The sequence below is a fragment of the Hypanus sabinus genome, chromosome 22, assembly GCF_030144855.1.
Source record: "Hypanus sabinus isolate sHypSab1 chromosome 22, sHypSab1.hap1, whole genome shotgun sequence".
NCBI lineage: Eukaryota > Metazoa > Chordata > Chondrichthyes > Myliobatiformes > Dasyatidae > Hypanus > Hypanus sabinus.
Window position 1 is genome coordinate 56,875,897 of NC_082727.1, and position 17,519 is coordinate 56,893,415.

General features: G+C 37.3%; 2 protein-coding genes across 3 annotated transcripts in view; one reads left to right on the plus strand and one right to left on the minus strand.

The window, feature by feature from the left end:
* The window catches only part of LOC132379644 (phospholipid phosphatase 4-like), a 296,084-nt gene extending 292,362 nt beyond the window's left edge, over window positions 1-3,722 (plus strand). Inside the window, exon 7 of the mRNA XM_059947813.1 lies at window positions 2,967-3,722. Coding sequence (XP_059803796.1) covers window positions 2,967-3,166 — 200 coding nt within the window. The 3' untranslated portion in view covers window positions 3,167-3,722. The remainder of the gene's footprint in view (window positions 1-2,966) is intronic.
* Window positions 3,723-11,028: 7,306 nt separating this feature from the next.
* Window positions 11,029-17,519, minus strand: part of sec23ip (SEC23 interacting protein) — a 142,216-nt gene continuing 135,725 nt past the window's right edge. For both annotated transcript variants that reach the window (XM_059947815.1, XM_059947814.1), the window contains exon 19: window positions 11,029-16,792. The gene's annotated coding sequence lies outside the window, so the exon portion shown is untranslated. The remainder of the gene's footprint in view (window positions 16,793-17,519) is intronic.

The following is a 17,519-nucleotide window of genomic DNA, read 5'->3' on the forward strand; positions in this document are numbered from 1 at the left end:
GATATTTTCACACGGCCTGGAAACTTCACGGCACTTTAAATGATTTTTTGTATGGTGCATATTATGAATGTTTAGAATGAAAATTGTAAAATCACATACAGTTGACTTTATTGCTTATCTGAAGGGTATAATGAAATACAGTACAACAAAGAATATCTTTCACATTTTGTAAACTTTTTTCTGATCTACCTTTATTCCAGCTGTGGTACAGCAAAGGCTATGTGCACAGGAGCATTTCAGCTACTGCGTGCTACGCACCCATGCAACTTCGAGGGAAAAGGAGCTAAAGTTTCTAATGTTTAATATTTAATATGCTGGCCAATCTGTGGCCTGGCATTGCTGGGAAAAGCCCAAAACAAAATCCCATAAATATAGTTTGAATATATTTAAATAATTGTCAAGGATGTTCAAATTCATTTAAAAAATTAAATAAATAACATATTGTAAATTCAGTCACCAGTGCATATTAAATAGAAGTGTTCTATGGGATACCGAGTATATGTTCATGGTCTTCTGCTGCTGTAGCCCATCCACTTCAACTTTCGATATGTTGTGTGTTCAGAGATGCTCTTCTGTACACCACTGTTATAACGCATGGTTATTTGAGTTACTGTTGCCTTCCTGTCAGCTTGAACCTGCCTGGCCATTCTCCTCTGACCTCTCTCATTAAGAAAGCATTTTCACCCACAAGGTTGCTGCTCACTGGATGTTTTTTTGTTTTTCGCACTATTCGCTGTAAACTCTAGACTGTAGTGTGAAAATCCCAGCAGATCAGCAGTTTCTGTGATATTCAAACCACCCCATCTGGCACCTACAATCACAGTTAACATCACTTAGATTACATCTTTTCCCCATTCTAAACAACATCTGAACCTCTTGACCATGTCTGTATGCTTTTATGCATTGAGCTGCTGCCATGTGATTAGCTGATTAGATATTGCATTAACAAGTAGGTGCACAAGAATACCTAATAAAGTGGCCACTCAGCATATGTGATTCACTCAGTGGTTTTTCCTAGTGCAAGTCTGCTGCATAATAGCATATCAGCTGCAGTGGGAAAAAATAACTGCATCAACAGAATAGGAATTTAATTTTTATATAACCAGATTCTTTCTTTAAAAAATGTATTTACTTGAGAAATAAAAACACAAAATGCTGGCAGAACTCAGCAGGCCAGACAGCATCTATGGGAGAAGGTAGTGACGACGTTTCGGGCTGAAACCCTTCATCAGGAGAGTCAAGGGGACAAAGTGATTGGGAACCCCTCTATAGGATAAGTATCTCTTTAACTCAGGGGTTCCCAACCTTTTTATGTCATGGACCCTTACTACCCCAGGTTGGGAACTCATCATTCGAAGCATTATCTAAGTAGCTTTTATAGTTTTTAAATCAACTATCAACAGCTTATTCATGCCCAGATGTTTTTTTTTTCTGACAAGATGTCAACAGTTAAAGCACTAGCCACCAGATTTGTCCACAGCCTCCTCAATGAGCTTTTCCTGACACTTTAATTATCAATGACTTTTATCTGTTAATGGTTCACAATGCACAAGAGGTACTGCAGATGCTAGAAAGCTAGTGCAATATACACAATGTGCTGGAGGAGCTCAGGCACCACATATGCATGGGAATAAATAGTTGATCCTTCATCAGGACTTGAATGCAAACTTTAATTCCTATACAAGGATGAGTGTTTTGCTAAAGGCACACTCAACCAGTATATTAAACCAAAATCAAACTTGACAGATTCAGAAAGATGTAGAAGCGCTTGTGAGGGTGCAGTGATTTATCAAAATGATTCCAGGGTTGAGGCATTTTAATTATGAGAGAGCTGGGAGCTTTGATTACCTGGAGCAAAGGAGGTTGAGGGGAAATTTGGTGGAGCTGTCCAAGACTCAAAAGAAAAGCATTTGTTAATTACACAAGTAACTGAGACTCTGAGCAAGAATGAAGTGCTCGGGGAGATTGGTTGTGGCTAGAATTAACTCCTGCCTGAGTTACAGGTAACTGGCCTTTATCGAGATTTGAGAATGCTTCTACTTATTTGTTTTATTATTTTTGAGCATTTAATTATTGTTAAAGTGCTTAATAGCATGCTTTGTTTTAAAATCACTGCAAAATTTTTGAACATCACAAGAATTGTTCCTCTGTGAATGAACCATACCTGATACACTGGCCTATTCCTGTGATTAGGAAAAAACAGGACACACTGAACACAGATCAACAGGTCAGGCAGCATGTGGCAGGGAAACAGACAATGTTTCAGATCCATGACTCTTTGTCAGAACTTGGAATGAGAGAAAACAATTGTCAGAAATAGCAAAAGTGTGGGAGGGAATGGGTAGAACGAAGGCTGAGACCAAATGTTCTTATGTATTAGATGAAACAGATGATGCTTTTTGCCTATGTAATCACTCAATGCTTTTGGAGGATTGTGCTGGAATCCTGGGCTTTGGGGAAGGTTTAATCATTGCAGTTTGTGGATTGGACTTTGTGGTATACATATGATGTGTTTCTAGTTCCTGGTTTCTCCTTTTTTTGTGATGCTGTCTTGGCTGTTTTGATTGGAGCAGCCTGCAGCTAATGAACGACAGAAGTAGTATCAAATGGATTGAACTGAACTGAATATGCCTAGACTCTTTTGATATTGCATTTTATATTGTGTTTGTCATTCCTTTTTTCCCACTTGTGTGATTAGTTTTTTTCGTGCGTTGGGTTGGGGGTTTTGGTGTTTTTCTTTGAACGGATTTCAGGGCTTTTCTTGCTTCATGGCTGTCTGTGGGAAAATGAATCTCGCAGTTGTGTACATACTTTGATAATAAATATACTTTGAATCTTAAGCTATTGCTGTGGAGCGTGCCTAACGGGTCAGATGATAAGGATTTTTGATTTTCATTTTGCTTTTCTGTGGCTTTTTCATCCATTCTGAACTTGGCTTTAGAAAATGTTTTTCCTTCATTTTGCAGATGCACTGGTCGGTGCCTTGATTGGCATTATCTTTGCCTACCTTGCCTACAGACAACATTATCCATCACTGTGTCACACCGAATGCCACAAACCGCACGTCTGTCTTGCGGTTCAGGTGTCGGCTGATCAGGAAGAAGCGTCCACTCCAGAGAAAGCTACCAGCCTGGCTTTAGAGGGAATAAACGAAGGTCCCGTATGACAAGCACACTTTGTTCATGGACAATTACCCCTTCATACATTCCATATAATTCAAAACAAAATGTACATAAAATTCATTCCATGACATTCTTGTGTACTTTTGTCCACATGTCCTATGGAAAGCAAAATGATTAACAAATTATTTTGCTTTCAAAGTGATGGCATATATTGATGTCACCTGATAAAAGAATTTCATTTTATAACAGTCACAGACACTGAACATAATATAAATGGCAATGTCCTTTAAATACACAAGAAATTTTAAAAAATTAAATGAAAGTTAATTACAAAGTAAAACTAAAGCAACAGTAACATCATTTGCAAAATACTGAGAGACAATTATATGACAGTATAAAAAGATCATGGATAAATTTTTGATTAATATGTAATTAAAAACTGATGAATGCTGAGAAATTAATATTGTGAAACAATTATACAGGTTGCAGTGAGGATGTAATTTTCAATGCCAAGGAATGACATTCAAGGAGGATTTGAATAAGTGTATTGAAATTTCATTTTTCTAGGCTCAACTTATGTGACATTATTCATTAAAACTAAAATTCTTAAAATATGCTTTTGTATTGGATGTTTTATTAAGCCATAGTATTAAATATTTGATTTAATATTTGATGTATTCATGCTTTATGTAATTGCTTTGTACCAGTGAGCTATTCCTTAGATTGTTACCTTTTGAACTCAGCAAAGTTTACCCTTAAACTATTTTGGTCTTGGTTCTGGGATTGACCATCCATTATAATATATGATAATATATTTAATTTGAAAACGTATTCTTTGAACTGGTATAGTCCAAATTATTTTGCTTATTTGATTGGTCATCAGTTTTTCTAAATCTGCCATATTCGTTCCTTCTTGCCACTGTCAAATATCAAATTCAATTACATTTTAACCACTAGTCTAATCCTTTTCCACATCTGGAGAAAAAAATTGCCGAAGACAATTATGGTCCTAGAAGGATCACCCACATCACATGACAAGATCTATAATGAACAAACAAAGCTTTTCCAGCACCTTTAATTTTTTTCTCTCTCTTCCAGATCACTGCCATTGTTTAGAAGACAATCTCCCAAGCATTGCTTCTCTTTTTGCAAACTGCAATTTTTATGTTCTTTTCAAATCATATTTACAGTGGTCACATTTCTGCTTTGATGCTAAAAAAAATAGAGCCCCAGTGTTTACACTTGTTCCCTTTGTTTTCTGCCCCTCAGTTAACAGATACAGGAGAGGAGGGAGAAACAGAGGTTTAAGGATTTGTAAATCAGAAAACAAATGAGGTCTAAATTTTGGAATGCAAACATCAAGGACAATGTTAATGGAGTGAATTTCAGGTTGTTTCCAGATTGTATTCCTCCTGATGCACAGGTTCAAACTTAAGACAGACAGAATGAAGATCTAGAGATAGATATAAAGGTTTATTTTCCGTTTGGATACAAATATCCTTCTTGAAAAGGTCCATGGATTCCAGGAGCTCAGTATGCTCTTCCCAAAGAGGAGTCTGAATGCTTACTGCTTTTTGACCCAATTAAGACCAAGGTCTGAATCATGGCTGAAAGATTATACTGGGTGCTTAATGTCCAAGGATATACATTTTAATCAAAGAAAGTAGAGGGGGCGGTGTTGCGCTGTTGACAAAATGTGAAATCAAATCATTAGAAAGAAGTGACATAGGATCAGAAGGTATTGAATAATTGTGGACAGAGCTAAGGAACTGCAAGAGTAAAAAAAAACACTGCTGTGAATTGTATACAGATTCCCAAGCAGTAGTAAGGAGGTGGCTTACAAATTACAATGGGAGCTAAAAAATGCATGCCAAAAGGGCAATGTTACAATAGTCATGGGGACTTCAATATGCACAGAGATTGGGAAAATCAGGTTAGTGCTGGATTTCAAGAGGGGGAATTTCTAGAGTGCTTATTAGATGGCTTTTTAGAGCAGCACATGGTTGAGCTCATGAGATCAGCTATTCTGGATTGGGTGTTGCACAATGAACCAGAATTGATTAGAGAGCTTAAGGTAAAAGGACCCTTAGGGACAAGTGATCATAATATGATCGAATTCACTATAAATTTGAAGAGAATCTAATGTCAGATGTGTCTGTATTACGGTGGAATAAACAAATGACAGAAACATGAGACAGGAGTTGGCCAGAATTGACTGGAAAAGAACAATGGCAGGGATGATAGACCAGTAATGGCTGGAATTTCTGGAATCAATTCTGAAGGCAGAGGATATATACATCCCAAAGAGGATGTCGTATTCTAAAGGGAAGATGACACAACCATGGCTAACAAGAGAAGTCAGAGCGAACTTAAAAGCCAAAGAGAGGACATAAAATAGAGCAAAAAATAAGTGGCAAGTTAGAAGATTGGGAAACTTAAAAACCAACAGAAGACAACTGGAAAAAAAAGTCATTAAAGTAAAGATGGAATATGAAAGGACAGCAAAAGTTTCTTCAGATATATAAAGTGAAAAGAGAGGCAAGAGTGAATATCAGACTGCTGGAAAATGATGCTGGAGAAGCTCTAATGGGAGACAACAAAATGGTAGACAAACTGAGTAAGTATTTTGCATCGCAAACACAAGGAAATCTGAAGATGCTGGAAATTCAAGCACCACACACAAAATGCTGGTGGAATGCAGCAGGACGGTCCTGACAAAGGGTCTCAGCCCAAAACGTCAACTGTACTCCCTATAGATGCTGCCTGGCCTGCTGCGTTCCACCAGCATTTTGTGTGTGTTGCAAATATTTTGCATGCCTTCCCTGTGAAAGACACCAGCAGTATGATGAAAATTCCAGGTGTCAGAGGTCATGAAGTGTGTGAAGTTACCAGAACTAGAGAGAGGGTTCTTGGTAAAATGCAAGGTCCAAAGGTAGGTAAATCACCTGGACTAGATGGTGTACACCCCAGAGTTCTGAAAGAGTTGACTGAAGAGACCATGGAGGCATTAGTAATGATCGTTCAAGAATCACTAGATCCTGGAATGGTTCCTTTAGACTGAAAAATTGCAAATGTCACTCCCCTCTTCAAGAAGGACAAGAGGCAGAAGAAAGGAAACTATAGGCCAGTTAGTCTGACCTTAGTGGTCGGGAAGATGTTGCATACAAATATACTTCTTAAAAAGGTCCATCAAACTACTCTTCAGGGGATTCCAGGAGCTCAGTATGCTCTTCTCTGAATGCTTGCTGCCTATTGACCCAATTAGAAACAGGGTCATTTCTGACCTTACCACAGCTGTCTCTAAAGACTCAGCACAATCCTGGGTTCAAACTTGACAGACTCCTAGGGTGCTTAACCCAGTACAACCATGTTGCCTTTTGAATGTAATACAGTCTGACTCATCTACATTACTATTTCCTCCCAATAAATCTCACACTTTTACACCATCAAGTTCTGTAAAGCTAATTCATGAGATATGGTGCAAAGATACTCTTCTTAAACTTAAACCAGCACTCAACACTGAAATCAGAAGAATTATACTTTAAAATAAAAAATACTTGTAATAAATTACTCAGAAGATTAACTACATAGACTTGCCTAATATGTTCAACAATAAACTATACTGATCATTTATACTACGGGTTCCAACCTGGGTTTCATGGATTCCTTGCTTAATATTCATGGCATAAAAAAAAGACATGAGAAAGTATTACTAAAATGTATAAAACTCTTAAAAGTCGATGTTCAATAGAATTTGGATTTAGTTTCTTAAGACTAGCTAGAAAGCTGAATAATAAAAGAGCAGGACAAACTATTTGGGAAAATGAGCTATGGACTGAGAGCGGGTAAATTTATAGAACTTTCTGCTGAAAATGAGCAGTTAATTGAAATGTGAAGGGAATTGATTAGGTAGATACAGGTCAAACTTCTCTAGAAAGGAAGTCCAAAAGAAAGTCACTTCCATAATATTTGGATTGACCATACAAATCCAAGAAAAATTATGCATCTCATAAACAGATGCAAATTAAAACCAAAATTCGTTGGATATTAAACATCTGAAATAACAGCAAAAACTACTGCAAGCACAACACAACAGGTAGCATCCATAGAGAGAAACAAAGTTACTGTGTCACTCACAATCTTCCATCCTAACCCTAACCCTTAACGTACCTGCTATTTAAATGTGCACATTAATACATAAAGTAATAACCACAGATACTGCAGATCAAGCAACATCCATAGAGAGGAATAAAGAGTTGACGTTTCAGGCCAAAACATTTCCTTGCAATTGATGCTGCCTGAATAGATGGGTTCCTCCAGCATTTTCTGTGTGTTAACATACAGCTTTATTAATTTATTCATATTAATGCATTAAGTGAGTTAATCACTTTGGTTTTAGAATAAATTGATTAGGATTCTAAGCCCTCCGGCTCTTAAATTTGACACATAGGCTGGAAAATTGGACCTTAAATAAATGACAATGCAACTGGAAGAAGCTTTCAGTAAGTATTTTTTTTAAATCATACAAAATCAGTACACTGATTCACAGCAGATTTATCACATCAACAAACTTGACAGATTATATATATGCTCAGTTCTGATATAACTAGGTAAAGTCAGTTAACCAAATATTTGAATTCCAAAGGCTCCATGTCTGAACAGGTGCTGTTCATCAAGCTTGAGTGGGCTTTATTGGAACAGTGTCCAAAGTCTCGACAGACTTGTTTGAGAGCAATTGGATGGTGAATTAAAGTGCCAGGGTCACCTCTGTGGAGTGAATGTAGATGCTCTGTATTGGGTTTCTCAAGACCACCCAGCTTGAAAGGACCAAATGTAATGCATTAGATTGGTAAAAATACAAATGAATCGATGCTTCACCTACAGTACTGTGCTAAATCTTAAGCACAGATGTACCGCTAGGGTGCCCAAGACTTTACATAGTACTGTATTTGGCAAGATGGAATAGAGTACGAGTTTGTAGGCATGACCAAAGGATTTTGGGAATGGCAAGAGTGTCATGCTGTGGGAGAAGTGACAGGAGGAGTGCCGGGGACCAGGGTAAATTGGTTTATGGATCATTACAGAATGACTCTCAGGTGCTTCCCACTCTCTACCCTCTCCCTTCCCCTTTTCCCAACCATGATTCCCTTATCTCTGGATGACCTGTACTTGATTTTTTAGGAGGACTTTGACAAGGTGTTGCACATGAGGTTGCTAAACAAGACCCTACTGTATTACTAGTATGGATAGACTAGCTGACTGGCAGGAGCCAAAGAGTGGGAAAGAAGGGGTCCTTAGGACAGTGGGACAAATTCTTTTCACATTATACATCAATGATTTGGATGACTAATTTGATTGCTTTGTAGCCAACTTTGGAGATAATACAAAGATAGGTGGAGGGGCAGGTAGTGTTGAGGAAGCAGGGAATCTGCAGAAGGGCTTGGATAGATTCGGAGAATGAACAAAGTGCCAGATGGAATATAGTGTAGGGAAGTGTATGGTCATGCACTTTGGTAGAAGGAATTTCAAAGTTTTTAATTAAAAAGCGCCGAAATCTGTTCAACCTCTTTTGATATATCGCTCAATTTCAATACCATAATGTGTTTCATTTTACACTTATGGGAAATGAGAAACATCTTTCCACACAAAGCATGTGGAATTGCCAACAGAACAAGCCATTCTCTTGAAAAGCTTACACATTTTAAAAATAGGACAGGCATTCTGTAAAAGGAGAAGCGAATGATGATCTGTAAGGTTTAGATTTGCTGCGTGCAATGGGAGGAGATTGCTGAGAAGCATCAACACATGCACTGCCCAGTTCACTTGAATGCTCATTTGTTTGGGTAAATTCTCTATATAGCAAACCTTCACAAAGATCACCGCATGCAAATTCAGTAACAAAAATCGTCATCAGCTTTGCCCTTGCTCTTTATTTCCACAGTATCTTACTTAAAAAAAATGTATTTCTGTGCATCGCAGTCAGTAAAGGGGAGTTCAACTTGTAATTAAAAAGAAACTTGTCTGCAAAAATTCTTCTGACCTCAATACTTATATTTTCTATTCCAACCTTGTCTTTGAATTGCTCTTTATGATCATGTGTTCTACTGCAATATTCTATATATTGCTCTATTTTCTGTGGCTCAACCTCACATTCTTTCACTATCTTTAAAAGCCTTACAAAAAAAATTATCCAACTTTAATGCAACCTTTTCAACTGTCCTAGAAAGGCTGCATATATATTTAAAATGATATCTTCAATTTTTTCTCTTAGGCTTATGATATTCAAAGTTTTGTACCACCATATGCTTAGTTTTTAAACATTGTACATTTCACACAAAGTTAAACATTTTAAAAGATAAATTTAACAAAATATCAATTTGCACAAGAATTGAATAGCAACTCGACTAGTTACTGAACAAGAGTAAAGTATGTTGCCATTAAGTGATTTCCTAATTCATTCATAAGAACTGATTTGAATTTTGCGACAATTTGATCAATATGTACCCGTTTATTTCTTTTGAAAGGCAGCTCCTGGTTTTCCAATCATTCTGCTCTCCAAGTCACTCTTGCAACTAAAAAGCATCTATGGAAAAAAGTACATAGATTTGTTTCGGCCTGGAACGTTGACAGTACTCTATTTTCCTATAGATGCTGCCAGGTCTGCTGAGTTCCTCCAGATTTTGTGTGTGTCGTGCAGATTTCCAGCACCTGCAGAACTTCTCATTTGTGGTGTGCCTACAAAGCGTGAACCATTCCTCATTGCACTGAGTGGTCAAAGAGGAAATATATTTTAGGCGAAGTCATCCTTGAATCATTTGCAATTCATGCAAACTTTCCTCAATACTCTGTCAAAAGTGGATAGTGAAGGCATTTAATTCCAAATGATATTTCATTCCCTTTTAAAATATTACAGGAGCCTAATACAGAAAAATACCGAAAATTAATCTCATCAGTTGACAAGTCTATGGGGACCCTGAGGACTTGTGGAAACTGTGTGGTGGTTTCTTTCAAACTTAGAGTCTTTTAACATCTTTGGACTATTTTTACTGTGCCCATGGTCTGTTTTTTGTAAATCAATTATGGTATTGTCTGCACTGTTGTAACTATATGTTAACTATAACTATATGTAACAATGTGGTTTTGTGTAGGTCTTGTAGCTTTAGTTTTTGGTTTGTTGGGTGGTAGAGTTGGTCTCCTGACTTGGTGTGTCTGGGTAGTCTTGTTTTGTCTGGTGGATTTGGAGCTCCTTTCCGGGAAATGCGCTAAAATGGTAGCACAAAGTTAATACGCAGCAGCCTCTCCGGACTCTGGATTTGGGGATTGCCAAACATTATGTGGATTTTCTGGTGTAGTCTGTTTTGTCGTGTGCTTTTGTGATATCATTCTGGAGGAACGTTGTTTCATTTTTTAACTGCATTGCATTTGTGGTTTCTAAATGACAATAAACTGAAATTCAATTCAATTACACCAAACTAAAGTGAAATCTTAGAAATCTGGCATGATCTCCAACCAGGTGTTTGCACACTACTTCGTCTGAAATGTGTCACAACCATAATTATTAAAACTTAACAGTGTTTGTATCTATCCTTCTCATTCTTGAAGTCTTGAAAATATTTTCACCTATCACCTCCTAGCTGATACTCCTCCCCTTCCCCTCCCTACCTGCTTCTTCCTCCTATTCCTCTGCATAGATGCTGACTGATCTACTTCCAGCATTTTGAGAGCTGAAAGTAAATCTGAGGCTTGGCAATTAACTGAACAGTGTAATGAATTGCAACACAATTTACATGTTTAAAATTATTTCAAGTATGATTGACATTTTTTGCAAATCACCGAGTAACCAATTTGAGTACAAGATTTGAAGAACTAACATTTACTATACAAAAGCAATAAATGACACCAGAAGTTACTCCATGTTTTTATTGAAGTATTGTTAAATTCAGTTAAATAAATTTGGAATTTAGAAGGTTAGCATTAGTAATGGTGATCATGAAACAACCAGATGTCATAAAAAATCTCTGACATGACTCATAACATTAAGGGAGAGAAATCTGTCATCTTTACCTGGTCTCCAGTTATTCACATTTGATTGATTTCAGCATATGCACGACTGAAATGGGAACCACACTGGACAGGTCAGAATCATAACAAGTTTACTGGATCCTCAGGAGAACTGCCTGTGAGGCCAGTTAATAACAGGACAGCATGGTCATTACTCTAACCCTTTACCCTTCTGAAAAGTCCCAAGGTGGCAGCACAGTGGTGAAGAGATAACAAAACTGGTCTGGGAGCCGTCACCATTGACTCTGGAACCCAGTGAGAGTTAGAAGTGAGGAAACTATTTACTTTAGTTTTTAAGATTTTATTTTATTTAGAGATACAGCATGGAATAGGCCCTGATCATGTGTACAATGACCAATTAATCAACCATCAGTATGTCTGGACTGTGAGGGGAAACTGGAGGAAACCCACATGGTCATGGGGAGCATGTACAAACTCCCTACCGGCAGCAGTGGGAATTGAACCCCAGTCGTTTGTAGTGTAACGTATTATGCTAATCACTACGCTACCATGCCACCCCATTTGGTTCAATACAAAAGTGCTTGAGCTGAAACCAGGGTAAGTAATCGTCACAATCAAGGAATAATACATCAAGCTATCTGATGCTCCCTTTTTTTAAAAGTACCTTCCCACTTATTTATAACTGCCTCTTCACAGTCGACTGTTAAACTTGTGAAATTCTACCCTACCAAGCAGAAAATTCCAGTCTCATTCACATCCAACATACAGCAACAGATGAGGTAGCCACACACCCACCCATCTAACTTGTTCAAGTTTCAATACAGAGCCAAGCTTCTCCTCAAAACTGAGTTTTTGGACTGCAAAATTGGTGATGTTTATGATGTCCCCCTTATCTGCAATATTCATGGCATGTAAATTAATTTCTACTTTGTTAGTCATTTGGTGTAACATAGAATATTTCCAAGAAAAATCATTAGGTAATCAAGTCACTTCCATCAAGACAAACTTTTAAAATTGTTGCAATAACTGATAATAAATATTCTTAAATTTTTAAAGAATATTGATAATGTTGCCTTATCAGCAACTGAGAAAGATAAATGTGAGGAATTAAAAAAAAATTAAATGTATAAGAACTGGAATTTATATAACCTGTTGAAGTTGAATTAATTATAGTTGACTCATGATTACATCCAAGTATAGTATGTTTTGGGAACAATATGTGCAGAAGGGATTTTTTTAATCTAAAATTATGATTCTTTAGTGGAACACTAAATTGAAGACTACAAGCCCAAAGGCAAAGCAGATGCACTGGAATATTACATCATAATAGTTACATTAACAATAAAAAGAGCAGCTCATCTGCAGCGATATTAACATGCTGGCTGAGAATACAGCAACACGGTACGATAATGAAAAAATGGAGAGAAACGTGATTTAAAGTTTCCAATGTTTTCTTTAAAAAAAAATGTCATGGCAAATAACTGATGGCAGTGCTACCAAAGTGGAATTTTTTTCTGTAGAAATATAGTTAAATGGCTGAACTCAGCACCAGAGCTAGTAAGAGTAATGACAAATTCTAAACATGCAAAAGAATTCAATAATATCACAGAGGGCCAAACATCAAACAGAAGGCTGAGCTATTATTATGACATCAGTCAAAAAATATTCAATTGCTAGAATATGATGAAAGCTGCTATTTATTTTTTCCCTAGGTTAGTGCAATTATAATCAGTTTAATAATTACTAACAAAATATTTAGTCTAAAGATGACAGCAGATGGCACACATTTGGTAATCTGAGACCACAAAATCTCTGATAGGATTTATACCCAATTAATTTAAAACTGAAATCTTATTATCCAAATAGGTATCGTTTAAGAGAGACAGTCTTTATGCTAAGATTTTGAGTTATTTAATACATATACAAGTGCCATATTATAACAAAGGCTACCCAGGAATGGAAAAGTAGCATAGTTTACAAGAAACACACCAGGGTGCAATATCAAAGAATGTAAAGCTTTCATGGGTTTAGGTTTTCCTATTAAAAAAAAATTTAAATTTACAATCATTTTTAAACATTACCTTTGAAATTACGAGTTGAATGAATGTATGAGTTGCAAATGAATGTACATTCAGAAAACCCAAAATACTAAATGTCCAGATGCTTGTCTTGAGGCTTAAACCAAGAAAGGAAAGGAAATGTGCAGTTAAGTACACTAATGTTATCAAAAATAATGGGATGGTGTTTCCTTACTCATGCAGATCTACACTTTGATTCTCAGGATCAAATGTGAAGAGGACAAATATGAAGTCAAATCAATTTAGAAACTGCTGCAAAAACTCAGCAAATCAGGCAGCTTCTGACAAAAAGTCACTATCAAATGGCTGAGCAGACTCAGTGGGCCAAATGCCTAACATGGGGGTGTCCCAAACTTTTTTATGCCATAGACCCCTACTATTAACCCTGTTTGGGAACCCATAGTCTAAAAGAAGACATCAACATCACTATGAGTGGTTGTCCAGAGCAAAGGTTTTCACCAGAGAAATGCAAAAATAATTATCAATCTGAATACAGAGCCACAAGGTTTTGTTACTCCAGCAGCATATGACAACACAGCCTGAGCAGACAGCAAACTAGAGATAGTCACCTTGCAGGAAGAAGTGGGTGATTGAAAAGTGATTGAAAAGTTCTGGCATTTATTTTATTTCCTGCTTGATTGTCTATATTCCCAATACTATATAAAAAAAAGCTTAATCATATAATAAAGCATAGCATTCACTCTTCTCAAATGCAAGAAATAATAAAATTCCATCAATGATCTTCATAACATTGATCAGAATACACACTCTTTATTTAATGTCACTGGATGCATTTTTCCCACCAGTAAAAAACAGATTTTTTTTTAATGGTGTATTGAACGGTTCCCAACCTAGGGTCCATGGACCCCATGCTTAATGATATTGGCCCATGGCATAAAAAAAAGGTTGGGAACCTCTTTCTAATAAATGAATTTGAAATAAAAGACATCATCAGTTGCATTTTGATTGATTTATTATTTATTTGGATCTGATGGAAGCTGAAATCTGTCTTCACTAGGAAAGACACAAACAATCTTCCAGATGTAATAGTGGCCAAAGGAACTAGGGTAAAGGATGACCTGAAGGAAATTTATATTAGGCAAGAAACAGTGTTGGATAGACTGTTGAGTCTGAAGGCTGATAAGTCCCCGGGACCTGATGGTCTGCATCCCAGGGTACTTAAAGAGGTGGCTCTAGAAATCGTGGACGCATTGGTAATCATTTTCCAACGTTCTATAAATTCAGGAACAGTTCCTACTGATTGAAGGGTGGCTAATGTCCCACTTTTCAAGAAAGGAGGGAGAGAGAAAACAGGGAATAATAGACCGGTTAGCCTGATGTCAGTGGTGGGAAAGATGCTGGAGTCAGTTATAAAAGAGGAAATTACGACACATTTGGATAGCAGTAGAAAGATCAGTGCAAGCCAGCATGGATTTATGAAGGGAAAATCATTGCTTGACTAATCTTCTGTATTTTATTGAGGATGTAACTATGAAAATGGACAAGGGAGAGCCAGTGGATATAGTGTACCTGGACTTCCAGAAAGCTTTTGATAAAGTCCCACATAGGAGATTAGTGGGCAAAATTAGGGCACATGGTATTGGGGACAGAGTACTGACATGGATTGAAAATTGGCTGGCTGACAGGAAACAAAGAATAGTGATTAACGGGTCCCTTTCGGAATAGCAGGTGTGACCAGTGGGGTACCTCAAGGTTCGGTGCTGTTTACAATATACATTAATGATTTAGATGAAGGGATTAAAAGTAACATTAGCAACTTTGCTGATGATACAAAGCTGGGTGGCAGTGTGAAATGTCAGGAGGATGTTATGAGAATGCAGGGTGACTTGGACAGGTTGGGTGAGTGGGCAAATGTACGGCAGATGTAGTTTAATGTGGATAAATGTGAGGTTATCCACTTTGGTGGCAAGAACAGGAAGGCAGATTACTATCTAAATGGAGTCAAGTTAGGAAAAGGGGAAGTACAACGAGATCTACGTGTTCTTGTACATCAGTCAATGAAAGCAAGCATGCAGTGAAGAAAGCTAATGGCATGCTGGCTTTTATAACAAGAGGAATTGAGTATAGGAGTAAAGAGGTCCTTCTGCAGCTGTACAGGGCTCTGGTGAGACCCCACCTGGAGTATTGTGTGCAGTTTTGGTCTCCAAATTTGAGGAAAGACATTCTTGCTATTGAGGGAGTGCAGTGTAGGTTCACAAGGTTAATTCCCGGAATGGCGGGACTGTCATATGTTGAAAGATTGGAGCGACGGGGCTTGTATACACTGGAATTTAGAAGGATGAGTGGGGATCTGATTGAAACATAAAAGATTATTAAGGGATTGGACACACTGGAGGCAGGAAGCATGTCCCACTGATGGATGAGTCCAGAACTCGAGGCCACAGTTTAAGAATAAGGGGTAGGCCATTTAGAACAGAGATGCGGAAAAACGTTTTCACCCAGAGTGTGGTGGATATGTGGAATGCTCTGCCCCAGAAGGCAGTGGAGGCCAAGTCTCTGGATGCATTCAAGAGAGTTAGATAGAGCTCTTATAGATAGCGGGATCAAGGGATATGGGGAGAGGGCAGTAACAGGGTACTGATTGTGTATGATCAGCCATGATCACAGTGAATGGTGGTGCTGGCTAGAAGGGCTGAATGGCCTACTCCTGCACCTATTGTCTATTGAAATCAGCTGATGGTCACTGCTGCCTGAGAAGTCCTATGGTGAGAATGAGGTCACACATGTCGGCTGACACAGTGCTATGATTTTGCAGTGATACACTACTCTCCAAATAAAGCCTCTTGGTCACCATATTGGGGTGCAATAGAAAAGAGGGTCCAAATCAGGAGAGTGTTCAGTGAGAGTGCTGACTAGGGAACATACATTGTAGGTTGCCAAGAGAGAAATTTCATTATGCAAGATACCATTCCTGCAGAGAAGTAAACTACAGGCAAAGTATGGTGTAATCAATTTGGACATTTTGACTATTTCCATGAACTTAAGCTTGGAATCATTTAATAGAAACTGAAATATTCCATAAGCTAACACAAGAAATAGTTTCAAAAAATGTACTAGATTTGACAGGAGCAAGTGGTAGCCTTTTTTCAAGACACACCTTGTAAAACCTAATCATTTGCTTGTCAGAAGCAAGGCACTGCAGACTAACTAAGTGAAATTCTACAGTGGATGGAATGAGTCAATAGGGAATACAGGGAAGACTAATATTCATTTCATTACCTCCACCAAGGACAGAAGTATTCTGAAAACAATATTCATCCAATTCAATATTCTGAAAACAACATTCAAGTTATTTCAAGAAGCTAACAGCCCAGAATGGAAGCTTTCCCCAAAGATAGTCGCACTCCCTCATTAACTTAATACAATACACATCTGCACTGGTGAGAATCAAGTAAAATTATATTTTCAAAGGAAAATTTCTGTTTCGAGCCATTTGTTTTGTATTGTAGTATAAATGCAGACTGCACAAATAAAAGATACGACTACCAATTTCAATCTGGGATCTAAAATCACATTGCGTTCAGCAAAACTGATGGTGCCTCTGACGACCTGCCAAAGAAAGTTAAAAATATTTAAATTCATTTTTAAAATGCTGCTCCAAATAATATATTACTTTGCACAGTAGAGCAAAAACTTTAAACTGACAAGAGTAAAATCATTCTTTTTAAAATTTTAACGATGCTACCCTGTAGTTCAATCATAATGATCATTATAGTATTTAGCAATTATTGATTATAATTTTTTGCAACAAATGTGAATCTTTAAAAAAAAGAAAACTCAGTTATACTTGGACAACGACATTTACATTAAAATCAGTATCAGCTCCAAAATATTGTCCAAGAATGCTTGCTTCAATAGTTTTAATCATATCTAAATGAGGTTTAAGTTAATTCTTTCAAATTGCATAGATATCTGCAGCAATATTTAACGCAATCAAAGCTGCATTTCATAACCCTGTGCAACTACACAGTGGAGGATGATTTCCAAGCTACTGTGATGCTTCCTAGGACATCTGGTAACGGTAATGCTAATACACCATGAAAGCACCAATTAAGTCCTTAAATTGATGAATGTTTTTTTAAAAACAGCCACACTGCAATTCCTCATCATTAAACAAACCTGTGCCCATATTATTCACAAGCATGAATGTCACAGGTAGACACAAACATTGCCGTGTTTGACTGCAGCTGCTATTGTGCTTTTAGATGAAGTCTGAACAAATGGGAGCAAGGAGGAGTTTAAGGGTAATAACAATATTCAAGGTAGAAATTCTAAA